The following is a 17,238-nucleotide window of genomic DNA, read 5'->3' on the forward strand; positions in this document are numbered from 1 at the left end:
TTGGATAGGAATCTACCAAAACATTTTGAGTCTAGACAAATAGGACGGAGTGCAAAACTTCAATCCTAGTGCCAAATTGAAGGCACACAAGGAGAATTATGCAACTTTTCCATTCGATTTGCTTGAAATCGAAGTCAGGATAATGAGCCAATGGTTTCATGCGAATAAAGCACATACTTAAGACCATCATGTAGATATGTATTTTGGAACCACGGAATACCTGAATAGTCTAGTCAATGGATGGGAAGAGCCACTCACCTCGACTTGATGCATTCAAGGAGTCTGAGTGGTTCAGCGTAGACTTTAAGGTGTGCGACCCTTAAAATTAGCTTCTTGTGTCACATGTAGTGCACACAAAATTCAAATATTGTTAGATTTTAGCATCAAAATAATCATAAACTATTGGAATTGCTCATAGTTTCAGTTTCAACCCAATATCTCGATGACCAAGGCGAGTATGCCAAGTTTGTCATGTACAAGACATTATGGAAAACTATCTTGGACGCAACATGTGCTACGGGTTTTGTAGTATGTGTAGTACAATCCATATGATACATAGAGAATGTGCTTGCCATAACCGTTGCATATAGTCAAGAGAATGTATTCCTCTTTGATTTCATCCTAAGTTTCGCTACAGAAACTATTTTGACAGATATCTCTATGGTTTAGTAGGGTACGAGTTAAACCAGGAAGCAATACAGCATCCTCACGTTACTCGAGTACCCACAGGGATAGTAAATATGGCTCAAGTTGAGCCAACAAATACCTCATCGCGTCTAGTGATTTTAAAGTATCTCCTTTTCTCCCAAGGAGAGTGGAAATATTTTACTTCCCTGAGTACAGAGTTTGTGGCGCATATGTCCACAAGGCACAATTCATCTTTCATGAGATTGACCCACGTAGAAATCTGACATGATGATTCTCAAGAAAATCACTATCAGATATATAGAATACATACAAATGTATTTGTACCAAAGTGCTGATACAATATATTGTGATATACAATATATGATGACAACAATACTTATGTTGTTAATACAACTCATAAATGGACATACATAAATATTGACCACTCAAGAGATTGAGAGACTCGACGAAGTCTTCAAACATGTTAGTTGTGTCATATTCAACCATCATATTCTCCGTGCCCATAGGGTCCCGTCACCGCTAGTGATGTCGGGTTGAAGGTTTAAGTGAGCTTCAAACCTTTGCCCTTGAGGTTCACCATATCCCAGGAATTGCTGATACAAAATAACCAGATGCTGAGATATGTATCAATATAGCGCCTTATGATGTATAAGACAATATTTTTCTGTTAGCGGTGTGATCCTGACCAGAGATGAATCTTATGATCTTGGATTTCACACATTATCCCACGAGACACAAGAGTGATCATGATGTCCTTGGCCCACATAGTGCAATGGTGGCCATTGAGCGTGAATGCCTCAAATTCTATAGTTATATGTTACCTCTATGGGTAAACCACAGATAATTAATTTTGAGCCAGCAAATTAAAGACCATCATGGTTGGTGTTGTAATGAACTTAGCAAAATAAATGGGTATTTCAAGAAGTTATCTTGAAACCATTAGTGTGAATCTCAAATTTTTAAATATGACACCTTGAAGATAATCTCCAAAATGGAGTAGATCTCTCACCACTAGGGAGTATAATCTGATGAAATTAGTAGATACTCACTCGTAATGCCTTATGTCATGACTTAGAAAAATATGTGGAAGAGCACTTTGTAAAGAAATCATAATGTCAAAGACAAAATGTAGGCTTTATCAGTAGTCATCGATAATCTGCGTAGGCATGAGATCCATATGACTACCTTGTGATCCCAAACATCAATTTAAAGAAATGACTTTGAATTTTGCATATGTATTTGCAAGAAATTGAAAATCTCAACTGCAAATAGCGTATTAATCTCAACATGTATAGAACATGGAGATGCATACATTCCATAATACATCATACTCAACAGAAGTACACTACTATAGTAATGAATAGTAATGATATTGCAAACTTGATGTTCAAGTGAAAAAACTTGAATTGTATATACCTCAAATTAAATGAGATGATCTTGTATCAAGTTGCAAGATAATTCAGCAAAGTGAATTAATATTTTGCGAGAAAAAATAATCTCAATCGCAATGAGGTTGTTTTGCGAGAGAAGAAAAATATCAATTGCAAATTAGTACTTTGGAGGTACTGAATTTATCTTTGCAAGAGTTGATAACTCTCGATTGCAAATGGATGCAATTAATATCAACACTTAATAAACGTAGAAATATATTACATCAACTTAAGATCTCGAATACATCCGTACTCAACAGAAAATATATGATTTAAGACAAATACTGGAAATAACACGGTCCATAACATGTGAATGCTAGTAAATAGCACTGTTAACATGACCAATTTGCGAAATCCCATAAGAAGATGGGTATTGTGGCAAAACTAGTCTGGACCACTGTTTAGCTTTGTTTTGCTAATCCTTGCAATTTCAGGGATCTTACTGCAAAATGGCCATAAGGATAAGCTTTTGCTTTCCTTCTCCCATGCGGCTCCTGATTCAGAGTAAATCGGTTTTTTAGAACTAAGACGCAAGAAGCGTTCGGCTTTAAATTAATAATGCCCACATAATAGGCAGCATCCAGATAACACTAACAGAGAGAAAACCAACGATGACATAATGGCCGAAGCCCAAGTCAGATACATGCAACCGGCCGATGCCTGCAACAGATGACAAAACAAAGAACGAGGCTAGCGACCGACAAAAGGAGCAGACCACCATCATCTAGTGTCAGGCGGCGATCTGAATCAGGCGAATCCGCTCAAGGGCCTCCTGCAACCGCTCAGAGTCCCGTTGTTTCCCCAACGGCATCCATGTATGGAGGAACATATGGCATTTGAAGATAATGTCAGCAGGGTGAGAAGGAAATTTGTGTTCGATGGTAATTTTGTTTCTGATAGTCCACAAAGACCATAAAAGCGCCCCAACGCAACGCCATAAAACTCGGGCGTAACCACCGCTATGGGCCCTAAGAATAGCGAGAAGCTCACTGCCCGAGTGAGGATTCCAGTTCTGACCGAAGGCTTCACGTACCGCAGTCTAGGCAAACCTAGATAACGAGCAGTTAAAAGGATATGATTTGCATCCTCATGGGCTGCGCATATCACGCAGATGCCATCGGACAGCCCATTACGCTTGGCAATATTATTAGAGGATGGGAGACGGTCACGGAGCATTTGCCACGGGAAGATTTTCATTTTTAGGGGGATAGACGCTTTCCATAGCCCCTTAGCTATCTCGAGCGTCGGACCCTCCGTTAACTTAGAATAAAGCGACTTCACCAAAAACTTCCCGAAACTCATGAGGGACCAAGAGACCTTGTCAGGTTCCGGTCGCAACACCATGCCGTCAAGCGCAGTACACAGACCATCCCAGCAAGCCCGCTCAGGTTCTAGGAGAGGCCGCTTGAAGGAGACAGCGGGGGGAGGATCTAAGTTCATCGGCCACCAGGATATCAGTATCGGTGGCAAGTTGGTAAACGGAGGGATGGTTGCGCCATAACGGCTCTGAGCCGAACCAGTGGTCAAGCCAAAACTGCGTAGATTTACCGTCATTCATACTGAGTTTGGCTCCTAACGCGAAGGCCGGTTTGACCGTCTGGATCCCATTCCAGAAAGCCGAACCCTTGGTCTTAGAGGTCAGAAAGTTCCCATCGGGGAAATATTTTGCCCGGAGAATATCCGCCAAGAGCCCGTGCTCATTTTGGGAAAGTCTCCACAGCCACTTAGCGAGCAAGGCCACATTCATTAGTTTGGAGTTTATGATTCCTAGGCCGCCAAATTTCTTTGGCCGGCATAGCGTTGCCCACTTGACCAGGTGGTATTTCTTTTTAGCTCCAATTCCTTCCCAGAAAAACTTGGAGCGAGGAGTGTCGAGCTTGGCGTGTACACCGTCCGCAAGCAGGAACATGCCCATGGTGAACATGGGCAAGGAGGAGAGACAAGTGTTTGTCGGGATAAGCCTAGCAGCCGACGACATGAACCTACCGCGCCAAGGGCTAACACGGTTCGCCACTTTGCCATATAAGGGTTCCCACTCATGGATGGAGATGTGTTTGTCCGAGACAGGTAACCCCAAATACTTAATCGGGAAGCTCCCAAGCTTACAGTTAAGTAAATTGGCTACACGGGAGGCAGCGCGATCGGCCATCCCCATGGCGATCACCTCGCTCTTGAGGAAGTTGATCTTTAAGCCAGAGAGCATCTCGAAGGCGAGGAGGATAAGTTTGATCGAGGCAATACCATGGTCATCTGGCTCAAAGAGCAGCATTGTATCGTCAGCATATTGGAGGTGCGTGACCCCTCCAGGGATAAGGTGAGGGGCGACACCGCGAATATGACCGGCACCCTTAGCCTTATCGATCATGGCAGAGAGGGCGTCCACAACAAGATTGAAAATCAAAGGAGAGGAAGGGTCTCCTTGTCTGAGTCCTCTCTTGTTGCGGAAGAAATTCCCAACTTCTCTGTTAATGGACACTGTCGTCTAGCCCCTCGAGACGAGATGCATGATACGGTGCACAAAACCGAATTCGAATCCCTTTCTATCCAGTACCTCCCGAATGAACTCCCATTTCACGCGGTCGTATGCTTTTTCAAAGTCTAGCTTGAGGAGCACGGACGGCTGTCGGGTATGTTTCAGTTCATGAACTATCTCCTGAAGCACTACCGGACCCTCTAGGATATTGCGGCCCTTGAGAAAAGTCGACTGGCTGCGGTTGATCACACGCTGAGCAACGGGAGTGAGACACGTTGTGTAGGCCTTTGCGTAGATTTTGAAAGGAACATTAATAAGAGTCATAGGGCGATATTTCTTAATCGAGTCGGCCCCCTTGACCTTGGGTAATAAGCTAATAACGCCGAAATTCAGGCAGGAGATGTCTACAATGCCTAACGCAAAGCCGTTGATGATATCGTAGAACGTCTGTTTTAACACGGGCCAAAACCGGCGGAAGAAAGCCATCGGCCAGCCGTCAGGACCGGGGGCAGTGTCAATCTTCATCGAACCCACAGCCAAGTCAATTTCCTCGGTGGAAAAGGACACGGCTAGGAGGTCATTTTCCGCTTGCGAAACGCGCTCGTCCTCTCCCCACAGATCAGCACGCAAACGCAACAATTTCTCCTCCTCTGTTCCCAGCTGTTTGAGAAAGAAATCTTATATGTGGGCAGTGATATCAGCTTGGCTAACTAACACACCATGTTCGGCTTGGAGCCGCAATATCGAGCATTTCCGCTTACGGCCATTGGCGTAAGCTTGGAAATAACCGGTGTTAGCGTCGCCCTTGGTGATCCACTTGACACCGCCCCTACGGCGCCAATACTCCTTTTCTTCCCTGAGGATGGAGAGCACCTGATTCTCGAGGGCGTAGCGATTAGCCCATTCAGCCTTCGAGAAAGGTCTAGAATCGCCTTGAGCATCAAAATATTTGATCTCGTTGATAATCAGTTCTCGTGTTCGTTTGTTCTCGCTACCATGATTAGCCCCCTAGCCCCGAAGGAATCCCCGCAGAGCCCCAGCCACAGAGATCCAGATATCCATCGGCCCCCTGGGCCGCCCAGCCGCTGAGATCGCTTGCTCCCAGCAAGCTATAACCAGCGGAATAAAACCCTCTACCTCAAACCAGCCCGTTTCAAAGTAGAAACGGGAGCTGCGTTTGATCCTATCCTCCCCTGAGGCTAAGATAAGCGGCACATGGTCTGAACCGATATGTGTCTCGGCAACGAGGGTACAGAAAGGGAAAAGGATTTCCCATCCAGGAGAAACAAAGACACGATCGAGGACACTCCGGACTGGGCATAACTGTTTGTTAGTCTAGGTGAATCTAGCACCAGTCCGAGCAATTTCCCGCAATGCAGAGGCCGCAATGGCATTGTTGAACAGCGTCACCCTAGGCCAGTCGATATTACGGTTGTTCTTATCCGCCCCCGAGCGGATAAGATTGAAATGACCCCCAAGAACTATGGGGATGTCGGCGGCCTGCTTGGCCCCAACCAAAGCTTCGATTTCGCCCAGGAAATCAGCCGCACACGAGTGAGCAGCGGGGCTATAAACGCAAACTATCGCCCAGATAGCTAGTGACAAGCGATGTTTGATCATAGCAGAAATAAAAAAAACACCTGATTCCCAAGAAACAACGTCACAAACATCACGATTAACACCCAAAAGGAGCCCGCCCGAGTGGCCACTGGAGGCGCCCAACCCCACGCAAAACATTGGATCGGATCGAAGGCTGCGAGATCCCGAAAGGTAAAATCTGATTTGATCGTCTCTTGCAGCGCAACGACGTCGATCTGTTCACGGGCAATGTACTCTCTAAGTTGGGTACGACAACCCGCATGGCCGCAACCCCTAATATTCCAGAAGAGGTAGCATATTTAGATGATACGATTACGTAGGCGCACCCCTCTAGAGGTCACCGGTTTTGCCACTCTTTTCTTGGTCGGGGCATGGCTGGTGGAGGGGGTCGCATCAGCCTCCCTGGCTTCGGCCTCTCCACCCAACAAAACAGGCATCACGGCCCCGGATACATCCCCTGTTGTATCAGCGGCCGAAGCAGCCGCGACCTTGGCCTCCCTAGCCTTAGCCGCATTTGCGGCCTCCGCAAGAGCCGCATGGTCCTCTTCGCGCGCACGAATCATAGAGACGATCGTACCACCCTCAGAGCCTAACGCAAAACCACTATCATCTAGGATCGTAACTAGTTGAGGATGAGAAAAAGCATTCAGAATCTTGTAGGAGGGAGGGGGATTACCTGAGATCTCCAGGTTCTTGTCGGCGGGACAAAGTTGAGCACTCTCCAGAGAAGAAAGGTCGCCCAGCGCCGCCTCGGATCTGGCGCTTGGAGCCCGCTGCGACACCGGAGTCGCCTTGGAACGCTTGGCCTTCGCATTCGCACCCACCGAGCCCAGCGCAACCTGGAGGCCACCGCTAGACGGGGCGGCCGACGACGGGAGGGACAACACAGCAGGGTTCGCTGCCGGCTTCCGGCCCGCCGTCATCTTTGGGGCGCGCCCAGAGCCGCCCGAACTGCAGTGGTACGACGATGGGGTACAGATGGGAGGACCATTCAACACGCATTCCGTGTCGAAACCCCGAAGCCCAGGCGGGGATGGCACGGTGGTCGCAGCAGCCCCAGCCACTACAGCACCACCCCCAGCAGACTTAGCGACAGCAGCCACCACCAGGTTAGAGCCGTACTGATCAAAGGAACGTTCTAGGGAACGAGCCGTGTGGGGTTGCTCCCTGCCGTGTCCACCACCGCAAGCGCACCGGCCTCCAACGCTTCCTTGTCACCAGGAAGGTCATGGACGTTGATGCCCAGCCTGTCCCAAGTTTTGGTGTCAATGAAAGTGTCAGGCAAACTGTCCTCGAGCTCATCATCACGGCACGCCATCTCCGCGTCCTTGATCTGACCAGCAGAAGTGCCTCCCTGGCCCTGGTCGTCCTTCCTCTGACCCAGCGAACTACCGGCCCCCGAGCCAGTCTTGCCCCGAGAGGGACCCCCACTCTTGTCAGATGGCCGTAGGGGAGCGTCACTGGGCCACGCGCCATCGGCCCATCCCCTGGACGCTTTGGTAGCCGCTCCACCTCGACCTCGATGTTGTATCCTTCATGGTTAAACCAAACCTGGACGAACCCATTCATCTTGTCAGTAACTTTGCAACCGAACTTCATCCTCACCGGCCCCAACCGGATAAGGGAGAGCTCGTCCACCACAATAAGCCTCCCAAGCATCTTTAGACCCTCCATCAGCCGAGCGACGTGGCGATGCTTCTTAGGGATGCCGCACAGACGGAGCCATACCTTATCTCTTCAAGAACAGATGCTTCTTAGGGATGCCGTACAGACGAAGCCATACCTTATCTCTTCAAGAACAGTGTCACGCACCTTGACTGTGATAGCATTGACAGAGAGAGAAAAGCTTGCCGCTCGATTTGGCCATGTGCAGCAGATCCGCAGAGGGGGAAACCACCGAGAAATCGTCGTCCCCGACCTGGAAGATCTGCCAATCCCACTCCCCAGCCACCATATGCTTGAGCTCTTGTTTGAGCGTGCGGAGAGAGAGTTTACCCGGCTCAGCCGATAGAATCGCACTGTTGAGGGCCTTCAGATCGGATCCCACCGGCCCCCGAGCCAGTCTTGCCCCCGTCGCCGCCAGCCTGGCTGTTGGCCTCGCAGGAGGAGGATACCTCGTCAGGGCCGGGGTCACGGCCGCATCAAGCCATAAGGCCGATGCATCGCACGGAAGGTGGCTTCGCCGGGAACGGAGGCGTGCTCCGAGCGGCGTAGCGGTGGAGGCGAGGCCGACCGCAGCCTGGCGCGGGCAGGCGCGGCCTGGCGGGAACCGGGCCAGGCCTGGGGCAGGACGGGCGCGCGTGAGGGAGGCCACGACGTGGCGCTGCGGGCCACGGCTTGGCGCAGGGACCCGACCATGGGTGTGGCACGGGCGCGGCCGTGCGGCGGGGGCGCTTGGCACGGTGCGGCCGGGCGCGGGGCGACGGCCAGGCGGAGGGGCGCGGTGCCGACGTCTCCTCTACACTTGTGGCGCCGTCTCGAGAGGAGTAGCGTCGAAGTCGAAGTCGACGTCTCCTCTACACTCGTGGCGCCGGACGCCTTCAGGACCCTGCGCCGGTGACGGGGTATCCAATGGAGAAGACAAGGCATCGGGAGATGACATCGGCGGGCCGACGGCCTAGGCTGCGTCGTCACGGAGGCGAGGTTCTTCGACGTCCATTCGCTTGATGGAGAGCAACGTGTTTGTGTATCCTCCTTCCGGCATGGGTATCTCGTACGTACATGTTGCTCGTTCCGCCACCTTCGTCGCGGGCGTCAGGCCCGTCAATGCCATGACCCTTTTCTCGTTCTTCTTGGAATCGATGGATTCCATTATCCGAGATTCTTCAACGAGTAGTGCACACGTACATGCATAGATGGACGAATAATACACAATTAGTCATGGACGTCACTACATAGCACCCTTTCGGTGCGACGGATTCCTTCTATGCATGCAAACTAATATACCAACATAATGTTGATAGATCCTGTGGATCGACAAGGCTAGATGTGTTCGGTGTGATGTGGAGATTTGTTACCTTATCCCGTACTCGATGAGCTCCCTCCGGCGACCGTCGTGAGATGGGGACGTCGGTGGGGAAGGAGAGAGAGATCCGATAGCGGCGGTGGTGGACTTCCCATCGCTTCAGTGCTGCCCTCTGGATCGGATTAGGGTTGAGAGTGGGGAACCAATGGCGGCGGCGAACCTCGTATCTTGTGCCATGGTCCCCACCTCCTCTTTATAGCACTGCGCGACAGGGGCCCACCAACCTTACTTGGGCTGGACGCCCCCGATCAGGGCGTGAGTCAAGGTCCAATGGGCCGTTGGGCCCATTGGGGAAAGAGATCAACCTAACATTCTCCCCCTTGATCTCATCATATACTTTTAACTTTACCCGTTTCGTAACAGATCAATGCATAGGGCATGTTTCATCGTCACGGCTCAATTGCCGATGGAATCAGACAGCCACAATGTACCTCTCTATTTTGAGACAGATTCTTTAACCTTGGGCCATTTATTGTCCGGAAATTTTAGACTATACCATAAAACCCATGTCGATTATGTGTTCTCCGAACGCACTGGGCGGTAAGCCTTTGATAAGCACATCTGCAAACACTTGTTTGTTGCTTTTATGCTTCAAGCATTTTTCCATAATTCCGGACTTTCTCCTTCACAACACGTAACTCTTTGTCAGTGTGTTTGGCATCAACACTTGACTCGTTGTGACAGGAGCGAAAGAATTTAAAATGGTTATCGTTGTTGTCAACCATTATCAACTCCGGGTATAGGTAGCCATTAACCATTTCGCCTATCCCTCAGCCTCATATCAAGCTATAACGTATCATTGCATCACATCGATGACAATGGTTTCACTCATTTGAAGATTTTCCACACAAAACTCCGAGTATGAAAGTTAGCGACAATTATGGATTTCGCTATACATTTCACAAGTCCTCCTTTGTACTCACAATGTTTTGAGAGCACTTATTTCTTTCAGCATGAGGCCGATATCTTTGAATCCATTCCATTGATTTATCTATGGACTGGACATTGCCAAAACAACCCGAATATATACGTGAACTGTGTCAGGGTAATATCTTGAGCTTCCAACAACTGAAGCATATGGTACCATATCCGTTTGCAATCTTTTCTTATTAACTTTTGGAACACCATAGTTTCCACTTCCATTACCCTTGACTATAAGAACAGGCGTAGGTTTTCTCGTATGCATGCTTTAGAGATCTTTGTTAGCATGTCCATGCGACATTCCTAATACCCTCTTTTATTCTTTTGAACTTTGAGGAGAAGAACTTCTTTTCTCCTCCTGCAGTAGATTGACATCACCACTAGCAAGTAGGACATCATCCACATGCATAGGAATTGGGAAACGAATTTCCCATTCTATAACTTTGCATGAATGCAATTGTCCTTTCATTTTCTTTGCACAAAATCTTTCGAGTTAAGTCATGTTTTACACATTTGCATATTTATTTTGGAGTCACATTTGCCTTGTAGACCCTTCATAAAGTCTATGTTAGTGAAATTCAAATGATGAAATTCCACTAACATAGACTTTATAGTAGTCACAAGTATCTGATTTTCACATGCCTAGAGACCATCAAAATCTCAGGTACTCGCACTTATTTCATATGGGGTTGTCGTTGCTCTGTCATTGCCAAGAGACAAATTCATTCTATAGTCACCCATTTTCAAAAGGCAATAGGTTTTACAGTGACCTGTATCACAAGATCCCTTGTAGAGCTAACAACATGTGTTGTATAGGTCATACAACATGCTCCCCCAGATTACTCCATCTTCACTGAAGAAATGGCGAATCTTTAACCTTTCTTCTTTATGGCACTTTAAGCACCACAGTTGTATTCCTTAGTCTGCTTTTGGAACTATAAAAGATCCGAAAATACAACTGTTTCTTTTCTTTAGGGGTATCATAATGGCGGTATTCAAATGACTGTCGTACTCCCCTTGACAATCACATCATCTAAAGTACAGAGGAGTCATGAAATACACTACAATGTATTTCATGTCTCTATCTCCCCCTCGAAATGTGGCAAGAACTTTTCTGCCACAATTTCGAAACCCATTCATAGTTCTTGTGAAATGAGGAAACTTCGATTATCTAGCTCATTCATCTTATCGCTTCATTTAAAATGAAGTTATAAGTTAACTAGTATGGGAGTACTTTTTCCTCATTTCATTTCACAAACTCAATAGAGTTCTTTATCATTGTCTCTTTCGCAAGTCACACTTGCATATCATTCTTGTCTTTAGGTTCGTCTGTTACTTTTATCCTTTCTGGATTTAGTGATTGCATAATGACCGTTACACATAAAGTGTACGGTCGATAATAGGAAAGCTTAATAGCTACTCCATACTTTTCTCCCATAGTGGGACACATTAACCACACATGAGTCATCATAACTTTCTCCTGTCATACAGGATAAGGCCTTTACCAAGATTTCTCCCGCCATACACGGATTGTTGACATAATACAATGTCAACTTTACCCGGTTACGCGGGCATTCTTCCCAGACTTTTCCCGCCATGCGGGTAATTCCCTGTAAGGGACATAAATGCCATAATTGGCTCTTTTGACTGCATTAAATTCAGAAATAAATCTGAATTATCCTTGACACACATGTTTGATCCGACGTTGGTCAAATTAAACATGCATGTTGCTTGTTTCATTTCAATCATGTTGACTAAAAAAGGAGACTTCATCATAGAGAGTACATGAAAGACATTCGTCAACCAAGACTCTCAATGATCTATCTTTTTTCTTTTCTTGAATTAATATCCAAGAGTTCTTTTCTTTTGAAGCCATTCTTTAGAGAGAATTTATTCCCTCAAGTTATGACCTTTCTTTTCCATCTTTCGGCTCACTAGTACCCAAACATTCGCTTTCATGAGTGAAAGCTTGAATAACTTTTAGTCTGAGAAAACTTAGCCAATAAACAACGGTAATGAGCATAAAAATAATCCTACGTTGGTCTGATTAAAATCATGCAGATTAAACCTTGTAAGACTTTCTTTTATATTCTAAATCACCGTTGGGCAGAATTAGAATAAAACATCATCCTACTATATTAGTTTCATATCACCGTTGGGCAGAAATGGAAATAATGCATATAACTTATAAACAACGATGATGATTCTATTAGAATAAAGCATCATTCTCCTGCATTGATTCCATATCACCGTTGGACAGAAATGGAAATAATGCATATAACTCATAAACAGTGTGATGATAGTATTTCTATTGAACAACTTTGCTAAGAAATAATAATCATCATCATTAACCATATGCATTTCTTTATCTGTGCTCCGAAAAATTGATCACTTTGATACAAAATTTATCAGATATTTAAGCTTTAAACATAAGATGACTCATACAAATATAGTATTGTTATCATCAACGTTGGTCAGAAAACAACAATACCATATTTTAACTTTAAAACAAACTTCATTCTATTGCCATAGCGGAAACTGTTTGAATCTTATTTCACCCACACGGAAAAAGCTTTGCTAATTACAATTCTTCCAATTAAATTTTCCCGTTGGTTCCAATTTAATTGGAGGACTAAATCTTTTTACTTTGCAGCGGAAAAACGTGAATATAAAAATTCATGCACCTTTACAGAAAAATATTCTGCTAAAATCAAAGTTTCATGAACTTTATAATTACTTTTATAAAATCGGTGAACTTTTCTTTTTTTGAAAAATATTGTATTTTCATAAACTTTTATTTTTCTTTGCAGAAAATTTTTGTCACTACTACAGAAAAATATATTCTGTCATAATTAAAAAATTCATGCACTTTATAATCAACTTTTCTTTTTCTGAGAAAACTATTTTGTTCTCAGAAATCTTTTTACTTTTCTTTTCAGAAAAATAAATTAACAATTCTGTCTAAATTGACAGAAACTTTGAACATTTTCTTTTGCTATTTTCTAAACATATTTTCGTAGAAAAAAAAATGCCTAGAAAAGTCTTTTAAATCTGCCTATTAATAGACAGAAACCTAAAATTCCTTAAAAAAGAAAATGGCCAAGGCCTTTTCTTCCTTGGGCCGGCTTCGGCCTTTCCCCTTTCGGCCTGGGCCAGCGCCCTCCTGTTGGCCCGTGGCCTGGTCCTCCTCCCGTCGGCTTGGGCCGGCCTGCTACTTGCGGCCTGGTGGCCCGATGGCCTGTCTGGCCTAGGGTTCAGCTCAGGAGAGATCCTGGCCGTCCTTGGTGATCCGATGGCGCGCCGTGGCCCTCGGGGAGACAAAAGGGCAGTCGGCCGGGTGGGGGAGGAAAACCCTAGTCATCCCCCCCAGCGCCGCAGCTCTCTCCTCTCTCGTGACTCTCTCGAGAGAGAGAGCAGGGCCTTCTCCTCTCGTGTGGCCATGGTTAGCTAGGCGGTGGCCGCCGGCCGTGGCGGCTGAAAGCCCCACGCCGCGCGCCCTCCTACTGCGGTGTGGCCGAGCCTTCCCCTCGCGCGGTGGCTCTCAAGCCCCGCCGAGAGGGATCCCGTGGTGGCTCTGTGCCCCGCGCGGATCCGGCCCCTTCTCCGAGTCCGCCCCCTGTTACTTCTTGCCGGGGTCGTGGCCTTCCCCTCACCGGCTGCGCACACGCCTTGCGGTGGGTGCGCCGCCGTTGAGCGGATGGCTGCGGTCCCGTTTTCTTTTCCGTATTGACATTCACCACACTACCAAAAGGAGGCCCGGATGCGTGAACTCGTCGGCGCCATCCCCGTCCCCTTTGGCAGCAGCGCGAGCACCTCTAGGGTGAACACGCCGCCGTCAAACGGCTCGGTGGTGGCGCCCTTTGCCCCGGGAGGGGTGGATTTTCTTATCCTTTGTTTGCATTTGCCCTTCCTTTTGTTTGCCTTTTCCGGATCCGATCCGTTTGCTTTCTTTATTTTCCTTTTGGATCTAGATCCATACTTTGCCTCCGAGGAGGGGTGGCTTTTCTTGGCTTTCCTTTGCTGTGTCTTTGCGTGTTCCCCTCCTCCCCCTTTTTTTGTTTTCTTTTTCAGATTCAATCCGACCTTTTCTTTGCCTCCGAAGAGGTGGTACCTTCGTCCGACGCCTCGGCTTGCCGATGCACGTCGAGATCGAGAGGGTTGGCGCGGCCTTGCGGCGGTGCTTCTTTGCCGGATGGAAATCCGGTCACTTTCTTTTTCTTTTTCTTTTCAGCTCGATCTTTGCCCTCTTCTAGGGTTCATATCGGGGAGGGGAAACTTTATCGCTTTCGTTATCTTCAACTAAAAACACATCTAGTACCAACCTTGCTCTGATACCATTGATAGATCATGTGGATCGACAAGGCTAGATGTGTTCGATGTGATGTGGAGATTTGTTACCTTATCCCGTACTCGATGAGCTCCCTCCGGCGACCGTCGTGAGATGGGGACGTCGGTGGGGAAGTAGAGAGAGATCCGATAGCGACGGCGGTGGACTTCCCATCGCTTTAGTGCTGCCCTCTGGATCGGATTAGGGTTGAGAGTGGGGAACCAGTGGCGGCGGCGAACCTCGTATCTTGTGCCATGGTCCCCACCTCCTCTTTATAGCACTGCACGACAGGGGCCCACCAGCCTTACTTGGGCTGGACGCCCCCGATCAGGACGTGAGTCAAGGTCCAATGGGTCGTTGGGCCCATTGGGGAAAGAGATCAACCTAACAAATGTCACTACAGATTCCTCTAATTTTGAATTTTAAAAAGTTTTATCTTTTAAACTACAAATCTAATTGATGATCCGCTTTCACCCTTGTCTTTCTCGCAACGAGATCTTCAAAACTAGATCACATGTTAACATATTTCGACAACTTTTGTTTTCCTCGATAGTTGCCGGATTACTATTATTTAGTTGTCAGATTATGATCCACTTAATAGCCATATTTAATTAACTTAGTTGTAAAACAAACTACATTCCAGTTGTCAGTTCCTAACTGTATCCGAGTTCCCATTTTTATTTCATACAGCTTGCCAAAAAGTTACACACTAATTATCATTTAAACTGTGCCTACTTGGTCTTTTTATTCTATATAGCTTGTCAAAAAAATTACACACGGTTATCAATTTTAATTGTGCAAGTGGCCAATTTTATTTTATGTAAACCGCCAAAATAATTACACACAATTACCAGAATTATATGTTGTGCTTGCCTATCCGATTAATTATGTTAAGTTTTCATGAATCTTATCGTATAGTTTATACCCAGTTAAATTTTTAATAATATAATATATAAGTCAACATTGTTCTATAAAATAAAAGATGTGTGTTAGTTGTACAGAACAAGTTCTGTGAAAAAAGCATCACTGTCGTCTATAACTCTAGCGAATATGTTTCATGTAATATTGAGCACTTGTAGCGCACAGGAGCACATGTAGTCCATGTTCACCGTAGTACGAATATCTATTTTATAGTGGCACGCAAGTGAAAAAAGCCCGCAGCACTGGAAAGCAGCTATGCACACGATTTTACTTAATTTTTTTCATTAGTCATTGAATTTGATATCCTTAATTAAATAAGACAACCAAGTTGATTTATGCATGGGCGTCGTTGCCGCAGTGACCGTCAGCATCATTTTCAGGGAGGTTGTTGCCAGGGCAATGCAGCAGGCTGAAGGCCGCTGCCGCAGCACCGCGTCGTGTGGTCGCGTGACCGGCCGTTCGAAGATCACGCACGCCGGGAGTAGCCGAGTCAGGGTTTGCTCTGCTGCGGATTGGTGTGCACCCACCGCGGCCACGCCACCGGCTGGAGTTGTGCGCCATCACTTGATGCCGACCTTGTACCGGCACGGTGAAGAACTCATCCAGCGGCGCCGTTGCTCTGCTATAGAAACACCATGTCAGATGGATCTGCATCGGAGGCCTCGCTTGGCCCGACGCGAATGCGATAAGACGACTCTGACCGATGCGAGAGCGTGTAACTGCCGCCTGATAGGCTCTTTCTCTCTCAACGGAAAGACTATGGACCGATCTGTGTCTCTATCATTAAATGATTAGAGCAACTCCAACACGACGATTCATTTTATCCTCCGTCGTTTGGGGTCATGGAAACAAAACGGATGACCCAACGCGTCAACCCATTGCCAAAATGCGTCCGTGCCGTTCATTTTCGACCCAAATTTGAAACTGGAATGCGTCGACGCGGACACGAATCAGACGCATGCGCGCCCTCTCGGTGTCCGCCCTAACCACCCACGGTCAACATAATTGATGACGGACGCCCTCCTCGGACCCACGCGTCAGCTCCCACAATCGACCTTTTTTAATCCGCGCGTGCAGTGAGTTCCGCCTCATCTGCTTCCAGAACCCACCTGTCCCATCTCGCCACCTCGTCGGCGACCAAACCCTAGCATCGTGTGCCATGGCCGTCTCCTTCCAAAACAAGGGAAAGGCCCCCGTCTACCCTCATGAGATCTCTCGGTCGGCATCTTCCCGCCGGCCTCGCCAGCGTGTCAGCTTCCCGGTGCACCAAGCGCGGTGGCACTGGAAGCACCACGTCTCGCTGCCGTACCCCGATGTCACCCTCCCGCACCACTGGCATCTGGATCCGGAGAGGATCCCGGTGCCGATCGTGCGGCGGTCGGGGCGGTTGCACGCGGAGGGGGTGAGTCGTCGTCGGCGCCTGCAGACGCCGGAGCAGCAGCTTAACCCTGCTTACCAGGCCGACTCTCCCCACTGGGAGCTCTCGTTCACGATCGAGCAGGAGGAGCATTGTCGGCAGGGCGTGCGCAACGTGCAACCAGGAGGCCCTCCGTCACCCCCGCCCGTCGTCAGCGAGGAGGACCAGGAAGCTTAGGCCGCCTACCAGGCGTCGCTGGCAGCTGTTCTCCGCGAGAGCGAGGAGGAAGAGCGACGCAAGGCCGGCGAGGAGGAGGCGGCGTACCAGCAGCGGCTCGCGGAGACCATCGCGCTATCGACCACCGACGACTGTGTCGTGCCACTCCATCGAAGACCAAGCCCACGGAGCCGCGGGAGGTCTACCAGTGGACCGTCTGCGTCCGCGAGTGGGTCAGTGCGCCGCCCATCTGATTGGACGCGACACCGGATCAGGAGGAAGCCTACCTCCTGCACTGTTATTCTCAGCACCTGCGGGCGG

General features: G+C 47.7%; 2 protein-coding genes across 2 annotated transcripts; one reads left to right on the forward strand and one right to left on the reverse strand.

Annotated features, from left to right (window-relative positions):
- Window positions 1-919: 919 nt before the first annotated feature.
- Window positions 920-7,080, reverse strand: LOC123448664. Its single transcript, XM_045125627.1, has 2 exons — window positions 6,827-7,080; window positions 920-1,241 (listed from the first exon to the last, which is right to left on the reverse strand). Exons 1-2 carry the CDS (start codon window positions 7,071-7,073, stop codon window positions 1,222-1,224), a joined length of 267 nt encoding a protein of 88 aa, XP_044981562.1. The 5' UTR covers window positions 7,074-7,080; the 3' UTR covers window positions 920-1,221.
- An 812-nt stretch (window positions 7,081-7,892) lies between these two features.
- On the forward strand, window positions 7,893-9,135 carry LOC123448663. Its single transcript, XM_045125625.1, has one exon. The coding sequence runs from the start codon at window positions 8,016-8,018 to the stop codon at window positions 8,769-8,771; it is 756 nt and encodes a 251-aa protein (XP_044981560.1). The 5' UTR covers window positions 7,893-8,015; the 3' UTR covers window positions 8,772-9,135.
- Window positions 9,136-17,238: the final 8,103 nt, after the last annotated feature.

The sequence above is a fragment of the Hordeum vulgare genome, chromosome 4H, assembly GCF_904849725.1.
Source record: "Hordeum vulgare subsp. vulgare chromosome 4H, MorexV3_pseudomolecules_assembly, whole genome shotgun sequence".
NCBI classification, from domain to species: domain Eukaryota; kingdom Viridiplantae; phylum Streptophyta; class Magnoliopsida; order Poales; family Poaceae; genus Hordeum; species Hordeum vulgare.

Excerpts from the sequence above, each read along its gene's own strand:
- LOC123448664 (XM_045125627.1), bottom strand. The coding sequence starts at position 7,073 with ATGACGGCGGGCCGGAAGCCGGCAGCGAACCCTGCTGTGTTGTCCCTC. Across the intron at positions 1,242-6,826 it reads CAAGAACCTGGAGATCTCAG|CAATTCCTGGGATATGGTGA; the intron begins GTAATCCCCCTC and ends ATTTTGTATCAG.
- LOC123448663 (XM_045125625.1), top strand. The coding sequence starts at position 8,016 with ATGTGCAGCAGATCCGCAGAGGGGGAAACCACCGAGAAATCGTCGTCC.